Here is a 19,109-nt window from a genome sequence, read left to right as displayed (position 1 = left end):
ATATATATATATACGACGTATTTTACCATACGCATTAGCGTAGTTAGACACTTTTCCTAGGGGGGGCTATAGCCCCCCTAGCTAAAACTTTATAGACTGAACTTATAGGTTCAACTAATGTTTTATTTCATAAAATTGAATAAAAAATAGACATCAAAATAACTCGACAATCAATTTATAATAAAGCAACTAAAAGTACCCTACGGGGAAATTGGTGCAAATTGCCACTGACGGACCTATCACAGAACTGGTACCTGTGCTCCAGTTAGTTGCAGTTTTCACATTTAGTGAAATAAAATTATCAGAATAACCTTTTGTTCGACATATTTCAAAAGTTTTTTTTTTCATTTCGGGTTCGATTAGGAGCCCAAATTGAAAGAGATTTCTAAGAGTTTGTCCGAGACTGGTTCCTGAGGACCTGTTTATGGGTTGCTCCTGCTAAATTGTCCCAGGACGTGTCCTTTGGGATGAGTCCAAGACGCGTCCTAAAATGTAAGTTTACTCCGTCAATGACAAACCCATGTTAAAGTGGACGGTCCCTTCCATACGTTTTGATCAGAACTGGGACTGGTCCATACACACCAGGGACTAGTCCTGTACCAGTTCTGTGGTTGATCCATTTTCCGTAGGGTAGTTCCACACTTTTCCCAGCAAAAAATTGGGAGTTGTTCTAAAGGCAGAACTTTAAAAGCACTTCCAAAATGTCTTCACAAAGAAGTTAACTATTTTAACTACACAAGAAGTTTTTTTACTTCATTTTTTTACATTTTAATGCGTAATTTTTTGTTTTCTTTTTTCAAATAGTTAAAAAAAAAGAGTAAGAATAAATAAAATGGTACAAGTTATTCAAATTTTGCCACAAAAATGCTAAATCCATTATAGAAAAATCGATAATATTTGAAAATATTCAAGGGAAACGTTTCAAACAAGCGTTAGAATGCATTAAAAATCATAAAAAAGTATAAAAATTATTTATTTGGGAAAATATCACAAAATTTTTAATTCAGATTCAAAACACTGAATTCGGATCACACCTTAAGAAGTGATGCAAATTCATTGCAACGGTTGTTGAAACGGTGGACATTCGTTCTATGACAAGTTCATATTACATTCATCGCTTCTCCGCCAATTTTGTACCACTTCCAGACCCCAAAAAAACATTTTCACTTCTTTTTTGGCGACGCTTTTTTGCAGCATTATTAAGATATTAATTTATGAAAGAATAGTTTTAATATCAATTACTATTTTTTATTCAACTAAAGCATAAGTTCAATCACAGCTTTATTTCATAAATATCAGACTTCTACCACAACCCAAGTAATTCGATTGTGCATGAAAGTCTTTAGTGAAACTTTGTGCGTTGTACGAGTATATACTTGTTTAATTTTTATAAAAATGTAAAATCGTAAATAGGTTTTCAAATTCTGGGGGGCTAAAATTTTTCTGGGGGGTCTAAGCCCCCTCCCCAGAGGCCTTCCTACGCTTATGACCATACGTCAAAAACGTCGTAAACTTTCGTAAAATACTTAGTTTTTGACAATATAGGAATTTATACAGTATACGTTTTTAGAAAAGTTTATTTCGTACCTCTTTTTGAAATTTTTGTAATTACCAATGCATTTTCATTATAAACAAGTAAGTAAAGTAGAAAGTCGGGCGGGGCCGACTATATCATACCCTAAACCACCCTTACAGAATTAGTAATCATAAGCATTTGTGGGGTAACATATAGGTCTGGGAGATAAACCGCAGTTGCATATTTAAGAAAATTAAGGGATACATGTCTATGGGTGCTTTGTGTCAATCTGACTATAGCTCATAGTCAATGTTGCCAGGGAAAATGTTCGGTTAACCCTACAAGGACAAAAAAAGTTCCCTACTTTCCCATACATACCACACATTGTTAAAGATCAAGCCTTGCCGGCTTCTAATTTCCTCCTCTAGAGCCACCAAAATGTAAAAATTATTACAAACTGTGTTGAGTGAAAATGTCCTACATTGTGGCCCTACGTCCCTACAAGACGCTAAATATTAGTAAAACCCTACATATAGGGAATTTCCCCTACTTCTAGCAACACTGGCTGTGTTGATATTGCGCCTACGGAGCTAGTATCCCACTAATATTGAGCCCATTATTAAAAAAGAGAAAAGCTACAAGTACGTATAAGTACGATCGGCTAGTACATCAAAATTTGAAATTTGAGTAACATTGGTTAATAAATAAGAGTACTATGGCCAAATTTGGGAAAATCGAGCGATGCATATATATGGAAGCTATATCTAAATCTGAACCAATTTGCATAATTTTTTGCGGGTTTGTTTAATACTACAAAAGGTTACGTTGTGCAAGATTTGAGTAAGATCAGTTACGAAACGAGGCCTGTATAGTCAAACATAAGGTTATAAGGGCGAATTTTTCAAAATCGGGCGATACATATATGGGAGCTATATCTAAATTTAAACCGATTTCGATGAAATTTTGCACATATAGTTAGTACTATAGAGGACTGGATCTAGCCAACTTTTAGTAAGATCGGTTAATAAATAAGGGTTCTATGGCCAAATTTGGGAAAATCGGGCGATACATATATATGAGAACTATATCTAAATCAGAACCGATTTGGATGAAATTTTTCAGGCTTGAAGGGCGATGGAAAAGATAACATTTTGCCAAATTTGGTGACGATCCGTTCGAAAAAACGCGCAACGTGACCCCATTTGTCGAAATCGGGCGATACATATATATGGGAGCTATATCTAAATTTGATCCGATTTCTTCCAAATTCAAAATTCCTTGTGCCCAAAAAACTCCCTGTACCAAATTTTATCAAAATCGGTTAATAATTGCGACCGGAATCCTGTGAACAACAAATACATGGACAGACGGACGGACGGACTGGCATCAAGCGCTAGATCGACTCAGGAGGTGATTCTGAGTCGATCGGTATATATTTTATGGGGTCTAAAATCAATATTTCTGGTAGGCACATTTTTTGGCCGATCAAACTTATTATACCCTGACCACTATGTGGTTTAGGGTATAAAAATGTATTTTTATTCAAAGAAAATGCTAACCTTCGTAAAATACTTAGTAGTTGTGTTCCTTTACGTACTACTAGTTACTACTTTTGCTACTTTTCACTAGAAACCGTTCCTAAACCCCAAAAAAATTTAAAAGTAGCAAACAATCTTATGTAAATCAGTAACTAATCAAGCTCGAGGTAATTTCTTTGTTGTTTTTATAGCAATAATTTACTTTATTTTTTCTTTCCGATATTTCGCAATTGCTTCAATTGAATCTTCATTGGGATGTACACTACAAAAATAGGTAAATAATTTAACCATGTAAATATCACAGAACAGATTAATGTAAAAGAAAATAATTTTAGTTTATAAGTACATGTAAACGATCACTCACATAAAACGATGTTTACAACACAATTAACTTATTCTACAGTAGTTGCACTACTCTTGTCAAAAGTCTATACTGCACTGCTTTCTTCTATGTGTTTTTTGTGTTCGTTTCATGTTCTTTCTCTTCTCTATGAGTTGTCTATAGCTTTTAGCATTTCCTTCGATGTCGGCTTTGTAGTTGATTCTCTTTTCAGAAGGTGTATTTGTGATATGCAGGATAGGTTAGGTTAGGTTATGTGGCAGCCCGATGTATCAGGCTCACTTAGACTATTCAGTCCATTGTGATACCACAGTGGTGAACTTCTCTCTTATCACTGAGTGCTGCCCGATTCCATGTTAAGCTCAATGACAAGGGACCTCCTTTTTATAGCCGAGTCCGAACGGCGTTCCACATTCCAGTGAAACCACTTAGAGAAGCTTTGAAACCCTCAGAAATGTCACCAGCATTACTGAGGTGGGATAATCCACCGCTGAAAAACTTTTTGGTGTTCGGTCGTAGCAGGAATCGAACCCACGACCTTGTGTATGCAAGGCGGGCATGCTAACCATTGCACCACGGTGGCTCCCTTATGATATGTAGCATCTCTTGTGTGAATCTTTTGTTGTAGTTTGACTCTCTGGCTAAGATGCGTACATTATCAAAGTTATCAACTAAAAATGACCACACGTTGTACCTACATACGATTTTTGCCATAACAATTTTCACAGTTTCAACAATTTGAAAACGCGTTACACTCAGGCGTTTTTCAGCCTGCAAATTATGCAAATATCTTTTGAGTAAAAATTTCAAAATATTATTATAAAACATTCTAAAATACTTCAATGCCGTTGTCATGACTTAGGATATTACAAATAGTTTTTGAAATCAAATCTAAGAATCCTGTAAGTATTTTCGACATTTACTACGTTTTTTTACGTTTTACGGTTTTGACGTTTACAACTTTTTGACAGTAGAAAACCCAAAAAATTGCTACTCGGACCATCTGTGACCGTTAATCTTCAAACAAGTGAAGTTTCTCACAAGCAAAGTTGGGGTCGAAAGAGTTAATGCCAATAATAACAAAACTCTACATTCCACTTTATTATGATACAATTTTATACTATCGAAATTTATTCATTGTAATTTGATTTACAGACCTATTCTGGTTTTCACATATTTTCGCATAATTCAAACGATTTGTAATCGGGTGTATTCGATTTTCGTATTCGCACATTCGTCAGATTTAAAATGAAAATTGTGTTCATAGTATGGAAAAGCAAAGCAACTAATGGAGTTTATTTTGCTCACAAAGTAGTTTTAGGGTTGCAAACGTTTCATTCCATTCGAGGATAGAATCAATCTTCATATCAATGTCCTCATTCCAGAGTACGCTAAGTCGACTTAGCATTTTTTGATGGAGTTCGTTGTTTTTTATTCAGATTGATGTGAATTGCATCCTGTCAAAAGTTCGAATTGATTGGACACTTCTATCAAAAGTTTTGGTTAATATTGTACGTAGCCTGTGACTAAAGTTTTAAAAATTTCCAATCCAAAAAGGGCAAAAAACTTTGTTCGGTCTAAAGTGGTCTAAGTCATTTTTAGCATGTCCTATTATCACTATTTTGAATTCGTACATATTAAAAAAAATCTACAATAAACATGATTTTAAGAGCGAAAAAGTGAATTTATATCTTATACGGTTTTTGAGAAATTCAAAAAAAATTTTTGAACTTGCCTCCTATAAAATTCACTTTTTAGACTTTGAATTAATTTTTTTAATTTTAAATGTTATTTTAATATTAACTTAACTTATGTATCAAAAACACGACCAATGTGTCAATGAGAGAGAGAAAGGTGTAGAGTATATGCGTTGTATGAAGTCTTATCACTTATGTACTTACCTTGGATTTTTGTCCAAATTCAATGTTACGACTATCGTTGGTTGTGTATGTGTGCATCAACTTGGCGCCATCTTCCCACGGTGGCTTATTGTAGATGCCATCAACATCCGACATAAGAATCAGCAAATCTGCCTGTACCTCAGCAGCGAGCATAGCTGACAAACTATCGTTGTCCTTAATGGCAATTCCCTAAATGTACGCAACAAAAGTAGAATTAGAAAAATATAATTCCAGTTTCTTCCGCAACCACATATGACATTGGCCAGTGCTTAGTTCAAACACTCTCTCTCACACACACACACATGTACATCTCATTGGCCTTGCTAAGAGATTGCATCATTAGCAAGGACTCTGCATTGTTTGTGGTGTGTGATGCTGTTTTGACAGCTTTGAGTTGAGCAAAACAATTCTCCTTACCTTTTTGGATCCCGCTGGAAGATCATCGTCCACAATGAACATGGGTGGTGAAACGGCATCGTTGGTATTAATAATAGGCACAATGTTTAGACTAATTAGCTCCGACAAGGTGCAGAATAAATTGTTGCGCGTTTCATCATTGTAAAAGTCGGGCTTAGTAACCAAGACCTGCGGAAGAGGTAATTAAATTTTGTCATTATTTCAAATGTTTAGTGCATACATAATGGCACCTGACTGAGAACACATTTTTTCATATAATCAATGTAGTGGATGTTATTTAGATTAGTGTAGATGCATGGAGAAGCGGATGCCCAACTGAAAGTACATACTCGCAAAAAATAATTCTTTCCTCCCAAACAAAATTTTAGATAAAAAATAAAGTTCGTTTCTCATTTGCTTTTCGCTGTAAGGAAATTTATTTGGAATAAAAGTATATACTTTTTGTGATAAAAATTTATTCTTTTCCAGGACGTAAATACAATTTCATAAAGACTAACTAACAAAAAACAATCTTTTCTGGCTAATTGCATTTTCCCTCACATTTTTCTCACTTCCACGAGGTTTTTTTAGTTCTTAGCACCTTATTCTGTAATACAAACAATGTAGAAGAAATTATTCGATTTTATGATTTTTTTATTTTAATTTTACCTTTTGCCGGACGGGGATTCGAACAGCGGACCACACAGTTTGTAAGGATCAAAGAAGTAGCTGATCAATTGCCCAAGGAAAAATAAAATGTTAATTTTGTAATAACAAGCAACAACCACCAACTTAATTCAATATCGCTCCCGGTTAAATAGCGCTCCAAGCTACTAAACACATATATGTTTATAGGCTATTTCTAAATTAATATATGTTTGCATCCAAGCATATTATATTTACAAACATTTTATGTCCCAAACATAATATGTTCTAACATATTAACATATATGTCCCAAACATGTTATGCTAGTTTATGAACATTATATGCTTGCACTCAAAAATATTGTGTTCCAAACATATGATGTTTATAGCTAAACATATGAAAAACAGTCTTTTTCATCCGTGTACATTTGGTGTTGTCTAAGGTGGATATTGACACAAAAGCGAAGTGGAATAAAGAGCTTGACTACTCCAATTTGCCCACATGGGAGAAATGTGCAAATATACTCATTCGGAGAAGTCAAGGACTACATAGCTGTCATCAATAGACAATTATCCATATATATTATATTTATATAGCATAGCTTGCGGGGCCCACGAGCCGATTAAACAAACTTTATTTAACAGACACGAGGAGTGAGTTCGATCCCTGCTTCGACCAACCACCAAAAAAGTTTTTTTGTTTTTTTTTTTTATACCCTCCACCATAGGATAGAGGGTATATTAACTTTGTCATTCCGTTTATAACACATCGAAATATTGCTCTAAGACCCCATAAAGTATATATATTTTGGGTCGTGGTGAAATTCTGAGTCGATCTGAGCATGTCCGTCCGTCCGTCTGTTGAAATCACGCTAACTTCCGAACGAAAAAGCTATCGACTTGAAACTTGGCACAAGTAGTTGTTATTGATGTAGGTCGGATGGTATTGCAAATGGGCCATATCGGTCCACTTTTACGTATAGCCCCCATATAAACCGACCCCAAAATTTGACTTGCGAGGCCTCTAAGAGAAGCAAATTTCATCCGATCCACCTGAAATTTGGTACATGGTGTTAGTATATGCTCTCTCACAACCATGCAAAAATTGGTCCACATCGGGTTATAATTATATATAACCCCCATATAAACCGATACCCCGATTTGGTTTGCGAGGCCTTTAAGAGAACCAAATTTCATCCGATCCGGCTGAAATTTGGTACATGGTGTTGGTATATAGTCTCTCACAACCATGCAAAAATTGGTCCACATCGGGTTATAATTATATATAGCCCCCATATAAACCGATCCCCCGATTTGGTTTGCGAGGCCTTTAAGAGAACCAAATTTCATCCGATCCGGCTGAAATTTGGTACATGGTGTTAGTAAATGGTCTCCAACAACCATGCAAAAATTGGTACACATCGGTCCATAATTATATATAGCTCCCATATAAACCGATCACCAGATTTGACCTCCGGAGCGTCTTGGAAGAAAAAATTCATCTGATTCAGTTGAAATTTGGTACGTGGTGTTAATATATGGCCTCAAACTCCCATGCACAAATTGGTCGAAATCGGTCCATAATTATATATAGGCTCCATATAAACCGATCCCCAGATTTGACCTCCAGAGCCCCTTGGAAGAGCAAAATTCTTCCCATTCGGTTGAAATTGGGTACGTGATGTTAGTATATGCTATCCAACAACCATGCAGGAATTGGTTCCTATCAGCCCATAATTATATATAGCTCCCATATAAACTGATCCCCAGATTTGACCTCCGGTGCCTTTAGGAGAAGCAAAATTCATACGATCTGCTTGAAATTTGGTACGTGGTGATCGTATATGATATTTAACAACCATGCCAAAAGTGGTCCATATCAGTCCATAAATATATATAGCCCCATATAAACCGTTCCCGAGATTTGGTTTTGGAGCCTCTTGGAGGAGCAAATTTCATCCGAGTCAGTTGAAATTTGGTACATTGTGATAGTATATGGTCGTTAACAACCATGCCATATCGGTCTATAGTTATATATATATATATATATATATATATATATATATATATATATATATATATATATATATATATATATATATATATATATATATATATATATATATATATATATATATCCCTCAGATAAAGCGATTTCCAATCACACAAACATTGGTCCATATCAAGTTCATAATTGTATATAGCCCCCATATAAGCGACCCCCATATTTCAATTCTGGCTCTCTACGTACCGTGCAAAAAGTCCATATCGATTCGTAATTATTTGTAGACTTAACTATACATAACTTTTTTGTCTAATATATACCACGTATGGACTAACTCACAATTTATAAAACGATGTTAAGAAGTTTTAAGATACCACAACCCAAGTATTTCGATTGTAGATGACAGTCTTTCGTAGAAGTTTACACTAATAGAAAAAGTTACGTTGTATTAACGAAATGGGTCGTTAAAAGTGAGCCAATGAAACAAATTCGTTAATACAACGAAATTTTTCGTTATTATAACGAATTTTCTGTTAATCAACGTAACTTTTTGTACTATTAACGAATATTTTCATTGTATTAATGAAAATGTTTCGTTATATCAATGAAATTTTTTCGTTGGCTCAATTTTAATGAAAATTTCTTTGTGTGTATACGCAATCCATGGTGGAGGTTACATAAGATTCGTCCTGGCCGAACTTACGGCCGTACATACTTGTTTTTACATATATTCCAGATATGTTCGGAAGATTCCGAAAAGAAGTTCAACATTACATACTACTATATTAAATTTTTACTATGAACTATAAAATGTGTCTTATTAAAGACTTAAAGTCAGAAAAGAATAGTGATTGATATAAACGAAATGGACTGCGTTGTTGGTTCAAAAATATTTTTTTATTGAAAAAATAAAAATTTTGTAACAAACGATTTTTTTTGGTGATAAAAGTTTAAAATTTTCGAAGAAATTCAAAACACTCTAACAAACGAAACCCGTTTTCGGTACACGTTTTCCAAACGTTTTTTCTTTGCGTGTAGTTATTCATGTAGACAATTTAAAGGAATTGCCAAAGTATTTTGAAAGGGACATGTGTACCGACTAAATCGAGGTAAAAAGTGTTTTAGGCAGGGACCGTAACGGTTATAAGTGCTATCAAAAAAGTTATGTTTCAATCGTTGTTTTGTGACTAAAAAAATAAAGACTCGAATGAAACAGTTAGAAATAGAGTTTTATTTATACGTCATAAATAAAACTCTTTTTATGAGTTTTATTTTTTCCTTCAGAAAATGATTCTCTTTTTTTGGAGTTTTATTTTTTTCTTCAGAAAATAAAACTCTTTTTTGGAGTTTTATTGTTCAGAAAATAAAAATCATTTTTAGACGATAAGTTGCCACGATTAATCTAAGTCAGTCAGAATGGGAAAGTGTGGAAGACTTATTAGCCCTCTTGGAGTCTGTATACGTCGCCACACAAATGCTTCAAGAAGAGCAATTATTTTATAGCGATTTCTATAAAATATGGCTTCAAATGAAGCATGACATTCAGACGAAGACCACCAGCTCAGAATTGTTGACAATATTAGAATGGCGTGAAAATGTGCTGCTAAAAATCTAACACTGCTTGCAGCCTTATATTTGGATCCGCGTCTTCAGTGCAGCATAGCGAAGGAGCCATTACAATTAATGTGTGCTTGAACATATCTTAAAGAAGTGATGATACGGATTTTGCAGTTTGAGAATCAAGTAAGTCGTTAACATACTTAACCCTTTCGACCCCGAATTTTTGTAGGTATCGCTAATTTTTTTTTTTACTTTTAATCATGTTGAAGTCATTTAAGAAGCGTCTACCCACAATTTCGGGTCGCCACGCCCATTCGTTTAGGCGGTAGAGAATGTTGCCTATGGGCAACTTTGAGCAATTGTAACTACAAAATAGTTTGTTTTCTAATGATAGACGTATTACGTTTTATTGGATTTTTGTTAAGTTTTTTGTTATTTTACAGTAAATATATACTTAGATGCGCGCGTGATGGAACAATAGCGCGTGAGTGGAATTTAAATCACGCTCAAAAACATTCACGAAGAAAATTTGTACTCACGCACACTATGTGGGTAGGAATTCACGGTCACGAAATCAAAAGTCATACTCGCGCACGCTCACACATGAACAACGTTTATGTCTCACGCTTTCGCACGATTCACGGTAATTTTCGTAATTCACGACAAATCTCGTGAGTCACGAATATTTTCGGAGCACGACAATTTTCGTGGCTCAATAAAATTCTGGTAATTAACGAAATTTCTCGTGACTCACGCTATTGAAATCTTAAGCGTGATTAAATAAGTAAAGGTGATTAAAATCGGTGAGCTTGAATTTAACCGTGAACGTGAATTTGTTCGTGATTGTGACTTTTTGTGTCTGTTTTACCGTGAGTGTGAATTTTATCGTGAACATGAATTTTATCGTGAACATGAATTTTATCGTGAACATTAATTTTTATCGTTAACGTGAAGTTTATCTTGAGTGTGAGTTGGATCGTGAGCGTGGGTTGGATCGTGAAAGTAAATTTTTATCGGGAGCGTGATTTCGGAGAAAGTTTACTCACTCACAATCACGAACACAATTTGATTTTTACTCAATCTCACGCGCCACACATTTTTCTTTAATCCCGTTCACGCACATTCACGAGGTTTCGTTTAAATTTCATTCACGGCTCACGCGTGACTCAAGAAAGTGTTTTTTTTTTTTTTTTAACCCATGTCAATTTAACTGACGGTTTAAAAAACCAAAGTATTATAAAGCGCCAAATTCAAAATTTTTTCAAAATCATTGTTTTTCAAGCCTTTTTTCTCCAGGTCTTATGTCCACAAAAATATGTAATTTTACTACCACAATTGGCCAAAGTTGCCCACAGGCAACTTTTCAATTTTAAAAATTTCTCATCCGTTGTTTTATTGCAATTCTAAGATTTGACTTCCAGAAATATTTTATTTGACATGTACTACAACAGATTTAATAAAAACTTTCAACATTTTAGTTGTAATTTTTGAAAAAAACCTCTTTTTAAATTCGCAAATATTTTTTTCTTGAGGTACGTGCGTATTAATGAAAAATTTTTTGCTAGTTGACAACCAAATTAGCTGATTTTTCATTCAACTTGAAGAAAACACTTGTAGCTTTCCATACCGTTACAGTTTTATGAACAAAAGCAAAAACAACGCTGACAGTGAGTCTCAAAACACAAAAAGTTGCCCACAGGCAACTTTAGGGTCGAAAGGGTTAACAATTCTTTTTCTAAAAATTCTATTTATTTGTTTTTTTTTCTTTCTCTTTGCAGATAAATAATAGCCAATGCGATGGTTGATGTAACATATCCATCGCAATCGAATATATCGCTTTTGGGTCAATTTTTGAACACCCTAAATATTGACAGGGAACAAGAAAGCGAAGACACTGATAATGAGGAAGAAATCGATATATAATGAGGAAGAAATCGATAACTTTTCGCCAAGGCTCTTGTCGATTGATAAACCTCTTTTTGAGTTCTGGGAAGCAAAAAAAGTAAATTATCCGTACTTGTATATATTGGCAAAAACTGTACTGTGTTCCTGCAACCCAAGTAAACGTGTAAAGAGCATTCTCTGCTCTTAAATTGGTACTGAGCGTTCAAATCTTTCCGTTGAAAATTTGGAAAAAAATTATGTTCGTTAAATTAAACAAATAAATTAATACAAACTTTATGTGAGATAGACTCAATAAAACCATAAACTGTTAAAAAAAGAAAAAAAATTAATATAAGTTTATTTAATACGGAAAAAATAAAACTCCTGAAAAGAGTTTTATTTTCCAACGAAAAAAAACTCCAAAAGAGTTTTATTTATGACCTTTTATTTTTACGTTGAAAAATAACCGTTATCTTTGGAGTTGGGAGCGTTTTTTTAATATCACCGTAGATTCTGAAAGAGCTTTCCTAGATGAATCTATTGGTATATGACAGAATAAGTCTCCGTTGACTCTAACATGAAGAGTTTTTGAGTTTAAATTTTCTGGAAAACAGTTATTTACAGTCCCTGGTTTTAGGATTGTTATTTCGTCAAACCTTATGTATTATCCTTTATTTGGAAAAATATACACCGAAAAAATCCGTAGTTAAACTAACGCTAAATTTAACTAATTTGGAAGTTATCCTTAACAAATTTTTAAAGGATTTTCATAGCATTTTCTTTATAGCTGAAAAAAAAAAACAAATAAATTACAATTTGTTTCCTAGAATCAAGTACGCAAAACTCAAATTTAAAAGGGATTTATGTGTTAAATGTATCCTTACTTAGGTTAGGTTAAGTAAGGATACATTTAATCCTTACCATCCTTACTTCAATTGCCTACTTCTTCGAATCGGAATCAATCCCAACAGCATTATAGTAAAGACAAAGATTTTGTAGTACGATTTCCGAAGTTAAATTTAGAATCAGTTACTTAAGATTTTAGATATGCACGAAAATTGTTTGTTTTATTTCTAACAGAAGTCAAAATTTATTTTTAACAGAAGTCAAATAGAACAGGAGAAATGAAGATATTAATGGATTTCAGATCTAATTCTATTTTCGAAAACGATAATTTTAATCAGGCCATATATGCAAATGAAAATCAAAATACTAATGATACACGCAAAGAAAAAAAAAACGTTTGGAAAACGTGTACCGAAAACGTTTTTCTTTTGTTAGAGTTATTTGAATTGCTTCAAAAAATTTAAACTTTTATCACTAAAAAATTCGTTTGTTACAAAGTTTTTATTTTTTCAATAAAAAAAGTTATTTTTGAAACAACAACACAGTCCATTTCGTTTATGTCAAACACTGTTCTTTTCTGACTTTAGGTCTTTAATAAGACACATTTTACAGTTCAAAATTTAATATACTACAATGTAATGTTGAACATTTTTTCGGAATCTTCCGAACATATCTGGAATATATGTAAAAAAAAAAAAACTTTGGTCGAATCAGAGATCGAACCCACGACCCTTGGCATGCAAGTCGGACGTAGCAACCACTGCTCCACGGTGCCAAACGAAATGTTTGTTTCTGTTAAATAAACTTTGTTTATTCAGTTCGTGGGCGCCGCAAGCTATGCTATATAAATATAAATTATATGGATATTTATCTATTGATGACCATAACAGGTACATAGCTCAGTGGTTAGTGTGTTGGCTTACAAAGTGCATGGTCCGCGGTTCGATTCTCCGTCCAGGCGAAAGGTAAAAAAATTTTAAAAATGTATAAAACGTATAATTTCTTCTACATTGTTGGTATTACAGGAAATGGTGTTAAGAACTAAAAAACCTCGTGGGTGTGAGAAAGATGTGAGGGCAAATGCAATTAGCAAGAAAACAATGTTTTTTGAGTTAGCCTTTATGAAATTGTTTTTACATCCTGGAAAAGAATAAACATTTATCACAAAAAGTATATACTTTTCTTCCAAATACACTTCCTTACAGCGAAAAGCAAATGAGAAACGAACTTTGTTTGTCTAAAATTTTGTTTGGGAGGAAAGAATTATTTTTTTGCGTGTATTCAGTGTCCTTATGTTTACCATAATAAATAGCAAGCATATTACTGTTTCTACGCCCAAAGAAAAAACGTTTTTCCTTAGTTAGAGTTTTTTTAATATGTTTTCGAAAATTTCAAAACAAATTTTTGGTACAAAATTTTATTTTTGCTATAAAAAAAATAATTTTTGATCCAAAAACACAGTCCATTTCGTTTATATGAAGCTCTGTTCTTTTTTGACTTTAAGTCTTTAATTAGATACACTTTGAAGTTTTATAGTATAAATTTAATATAGTAGTATGTAATATCGTACATCTTTTAGGAATCTACCGAAACGGTTTGGAGTATATGTAACCAAAAAACATTTTGGCGTTCTGTCGAAGTAGGGATTGAACCCACAACCCTTTGTATGCAAGGTGGACATGCTAAACTAAATTTAAATGGTGGCCAACTAAATGTATGTTTCTGTTAAGTAAATTTTCTCTACATCGGCAAGTAGGCGCCCACAACTATGCTATATAAATATATAAACTATATGACTTGTGAGTTAATGGCTATAGCGATAATTGTCTGGTGATGACAATAACAGCTACGTAGTGTTTTGGCAAATTGTGTGGTCGGCGGTTCGATTCTCCGTAAACTTTAAAAAAATTTAATTAAAGTCGTATAATTACAGAAAAATATCGTGGAAGCGAGAAAGATGTGAGGGAAGATGAAATTAGCCAGAAACGATTTTTTGAGTTAGTCTTAATGAAATTGTTTTTACATCCTGTAAAATAATCAACGTTTATCACAAATATTACATACTTTTCTTCCAAACAAACTTCCTTATAGCGAAAGGCAATTGTCTAAAATTTCGTTTTGGAAAGAATTATTTGTTGCGTGTGTTGATCCAAGAAGTCTAATCCAGCGATTAGTCTACACTGAACAAAAAGCATGACCGGTTCCAAAGATTTTATCTTTACTTTAACAATTTTGGTATTGATTCCGAGCCAAAGAAGCAGAGAATTCAAGCAAGGATACTTTTAAGACACAATTCTCTTTTAAATTTGGGTTTTATGCGCTTGATTCTAGGAAGCAAATTTTAATATTTCTCTTTTTCAGTTTTTTTTTTCTTCATATGCTATCAAAGTCCTTTAAAAAAATTTAACGACAACTTTATTTTTTAAACTCAGACTCGACTTCTAGTAGAAATTATGCTATTTATGTTTTTTGCTTTGTTGCTTTGTTGTCAAGATGCAAAACGACAACAAATTTAAAGACAATTTCATTAATTATAAAGATTTTTTCTGAATTATTAAAGTCAAGTTGACCTTAGCCCAAAAAATGTTTCTTTCATTTTATGATACCCATTTTTAAGTGAATTCGCTTAATAATAAGGACAAAACGACTTCATTGAAAAGTGTATCGACTTTTGGACAAGGAAAAAAACCTTTTTATCAGAGAAATTCGTCTTCTACGCTAAGCAAAGTTTGCATTCGTATTTTAAGGACATGAAATCTTTGGCTTCACAACAATATTTTTTCTCAGTGTACAAATGAGATATACTGAAATTGATCATTGTACACTATATTTAGCATAGTTCGTTGTGGATCTAAAACAACGCTGATTTTAAATTTTAACCAATTCGGCTAAAAATTTCAAATTTCATACCCTTAAGAAGTCAAATCGGGATATAGGTCTATATGGGGGCTATATCAAAACATATATACCAAATTTAGCACAGCTCTTTTTGACCACAAAATACCTTTATGTTTCAATTCGGATAAAATTATCGGCGTCTATATGCTCACAAAGTCAAGCCGGTGGATCCCCTTGTATGGGGGCTATATCGAAATATGGGCCGTTATATCCCATCTTGGAACTTGATCTGTCTGCATATAAAAGACGAGTTTGTGAACAATCTTCATTATTGAAGGTTGTAGCGTAATTATAATAGTTGAAAAGACAGCCAGACATACGGAGATCGTTATATCGTCTTAGATTTTCTCCCTGATCAATAATATAAATCGGACATCGATATTTCGATCTGTTACAATCTCATTACCATTCTATGGTATTCTATGATAATTTTCTTTATTTTTATTCACTACACCCTCAAATAAAATCGCTTCTCTAACATATATTCCAAACATATTTTGCAGGAAGCACATATATTATTGGATACTGCCGAAACATTAATATGTTTGTTTTATGTGAGCATATTATATGTTTGGAAGCATTTTGAGTCCAAAAATAGTATATGCTTGGAAGAATTCCTCAAAGAAGATTGTGCTCATTCCCTCACATAATTTTCACTTCCACGAAATTTTTGAGTTCCTCGCATCTTTTTCTGTAATACAAATATGCTGTTTTTTTTTCAAATGTCTATTTTCATGGTTCCGAATGTCTATTCTCTTTATTCCGAATACTCATTCTAATATTCAAATTAAATAATATTTAGACTAAAGCATATTAAATGTTTGGTCTTATCATGAAACAGTTTTCCGAAACAACATACAAGCGGTTTCACAGAAATTGCTCTCATTTCATTCTCTCGCTGCGTTATATTGATATCTTTCAACATAACAACCCTCCCGTTTTCCATCTCTATTTCTTTCTCTATACTAACTCTCTCTGTCGCTCTATGAATAAAGTATCACAACATATATATGTTTACTCGAAATTTGTAAATTTATATATGTTTACATTCACACATATTATTTGTATGAAACATTCATGCCCCAAACATAATATATTCTAACATATTAACATATGTGTCCCAAACATTTTGTGTTAGTTTAGGAACATTACATGTTTGCACTTAAATATATTGTGTTTAAAAATTGTGCCCGAAACACATTTTGTTTATATCGGAACATATGTAAAACATATTTTTCTAACAGTGTACTAACTGTAACGCTGGAGTAATTAGCTTGTAACTTACGACCAGCTGTCATTAAATGTTGAACACAATCTCCCTGTGAAAGTTTGTTCTAATAGTATATCCAAAGTGGCAATTAGGCTTAATTGTAATACCTCTTGAAGGTAATAAAAGGACGAAACAACTAAACTCCTATGTTCCACTTGACAAACTCAATGTGTATGTGTATTAACCCGCTTAAACCGTTCCACACACTTGGGTTATTATCTATGAAAATATTTGAACTTTTTCTCTATGAATAATTGTGCTCTTTTAACAGACAGAATTCATACCATTTCAACTCTTTATGTTCACTTTCTTAAATTCCAAACCACTGCGATGATAGTCACACACGAATGTGAATGAATGAGACATACCCTTTTTGGCCAATAATTTTTACTGATACCCTAAATAATAGCACTTTCATGTCTAAATTATAGACATTTCAAATGAAATAATCCCCTTTTTCAAATATTTACCACTTTTATTTATATTTTTCCTTATATTCAATTTCCATTATTGCCATTTGCCTAAGGGATTATAAATAAAAGGGTGGAGGAAGGAGGGATATAAGCCCCCCACCCCATATAAAGGCCCATTATTCCAGGCTGTTGTTGCCAAAGCATCATCATTGAGTTCTCTCGTAACGATTTAGATGGAACATAAATTTTGCCAACAGATGCAAATATTATTTCTTCGATTGTTTATTTTTTACATTAGAGCTAATAATGCTGCGGGTAATTGCTCCCCCATGCCTCACTATACAATAATGGTGGGAATGATGGATGCAGGAATCATTATTCACATTACCTGTGCTATTTTCACACCATACTGTGCAAACATGGCATCATACAGTGACATCAATCCGGATTGGCCAACAGCAGCCGCTGCTCTGGGTTCCAGCAAGAAGCCATCATCCTGAAAATGTTGCAAACAAAAAAAAAAGTACAAACAAATGGCTAACAAGAGCTTATAATGCCCTACTATATGACACATGAAATGCATGTGAATGTCTAGAGACATTCACATATCAAAGGTAAGGACACATATCCACTTCTATCTTGAAGGGTAACACTTACATCTTTCGAATGATCCTTGGGAGCGAGAGTCTCTCGCATCGACAACGACATTAGTAATTCTTGTGCCAATTTTTGTTTGCCAAATGCCACGGCACCACTGGTAACCATGATAACTTCTCGACCTTCCAAGTGACATTCTGCAACCTGTAAAGCAAAAATAGAAAATAACGATTTACACATATGCTGACATAAAGATACAATATAATTTAGTAAACTCATAATGAAGTGTTCACATTGACACTATGATTTCATTTAGGACTAAGTCCATATTGGAGAAATCTATTGAGAATTGCCAACGATAGGCAACATTTGTGGTCGTGTAGATTTTACTATCTAAGGGCCAGTTTCTCAATGTCTTGTTATTATTTATCGTGTCGATAAAACAGCTGATCCCATACAAAAATTTTACTAACCGGAGGTCTATCCACCGGTTAAAATTAATCGGAGGATGAGAAACTGGCCATAAGTATGTTGGATAGAATGGTTTCTCTACACTGAACATAATATTAATATTCTGACACATTATAATGAAAAATCTTTAAAATAGAGAGTTGACAGCAAACGTATTACAAAAAAGAATAAAATATCACCAATATAATTTAAAATAAAACTTTGATTAAGTTTTTAATCACATTAGAAATAAAGTGATTAAATTTTTTTTAGGATTTTATCTCAATTAATCAAATAAAAGAAGATATTTTCGAATTATAATTTAACATTTTGTTCGCAAATAATTTATTCTATTTACACACTCAAAAAAGTTTACTTGGATCAAAAGATATTGATCTTTAAAGCCAAGGACAATCAATACTAAAATATCTTTAAGGATTATGGTATATATTCCGAGACAAAGATGCCGGTTCTTTAAAATAAGGATATTTTTTAGGGAACTATCTAGCTTTAAATCTAGGTTCTAAAACATTAAAATTATCACAGAGATCTCATTTATAGAACTTTTATTCACTTTTCGAGATATACACAGCTATTCATGTATAAGTAATAGTCAGTTATAAATGCCGCATTATAACAGAATTTGTTATACTGACAGATTATAACAGATTCTGTTATAATAAATTTTTCTTAATTTAAATTTTTCTTAATTAAAAAAAAAAATAAACCAAAAATAAAAAATCCCCAATACAAGTTGTAGTCTATATTTGATTCCTTTTCATCTTTAATGCAAGGATGCAATATTGCATGTCCTAAAACTAAAGATGAATAATATATCATAATTGATTAA

General features: G+C 33.2%; 1 protein-coding gene across 1 annotated transcript in view; it reads right to left on the bottom strand.

Moving 5' to 3' along the window:
• Positions 1 to 19,109, bottom strand: part of P5CS (Delta[1]-pyrroline-5-carboxylate synthase) — a 205,535-nt gene that overhangs the window by 113,152 nt on the left and 73,274 nt on the right. The window contains exons 3-6 of the mRNA XM_075308092.1: positions 17,870 to 18,013; positions 17,601 to 17,708; positions 5,713 to 5,880; positions 5,296 to 5,484 (exon numbers count right to left, since the gene is read on the bottom strand). Of these exons, the coding sequence (XP_075164207.1) occupies positions 5,296 to 5,484; positions 5,713 to 5,880; positions 17,601 to 17,708; positions 17,870 to 18,013 (609 nt within the window). The remainder of the gene's footprint in view (positions 1 to 5,295; positions 5,485 to 5,712; positions 5,881 to 17,600; positions 17,709 to 17,869; positions 18,014 to 19,109) is intronic.

Source organism: Haematobia irritans, chromosome 4 (genome assembly GCF_050003625.1).
Source record: "Haematobia irritans isolate KBUSLIRL chromosome 4, ASM5000362v1, whole genome shotgun sequence".
In the NCBI taxonomy this organism is placed as follows: Eukaryota; Metazoa; Arthropoda; class Insecta; order Diptera; family Muscidae; genus Haematobia; species Haematobia irritans.
This window is presented reverse-complemented; position numbering and strand designations above follow the sequence as displayed.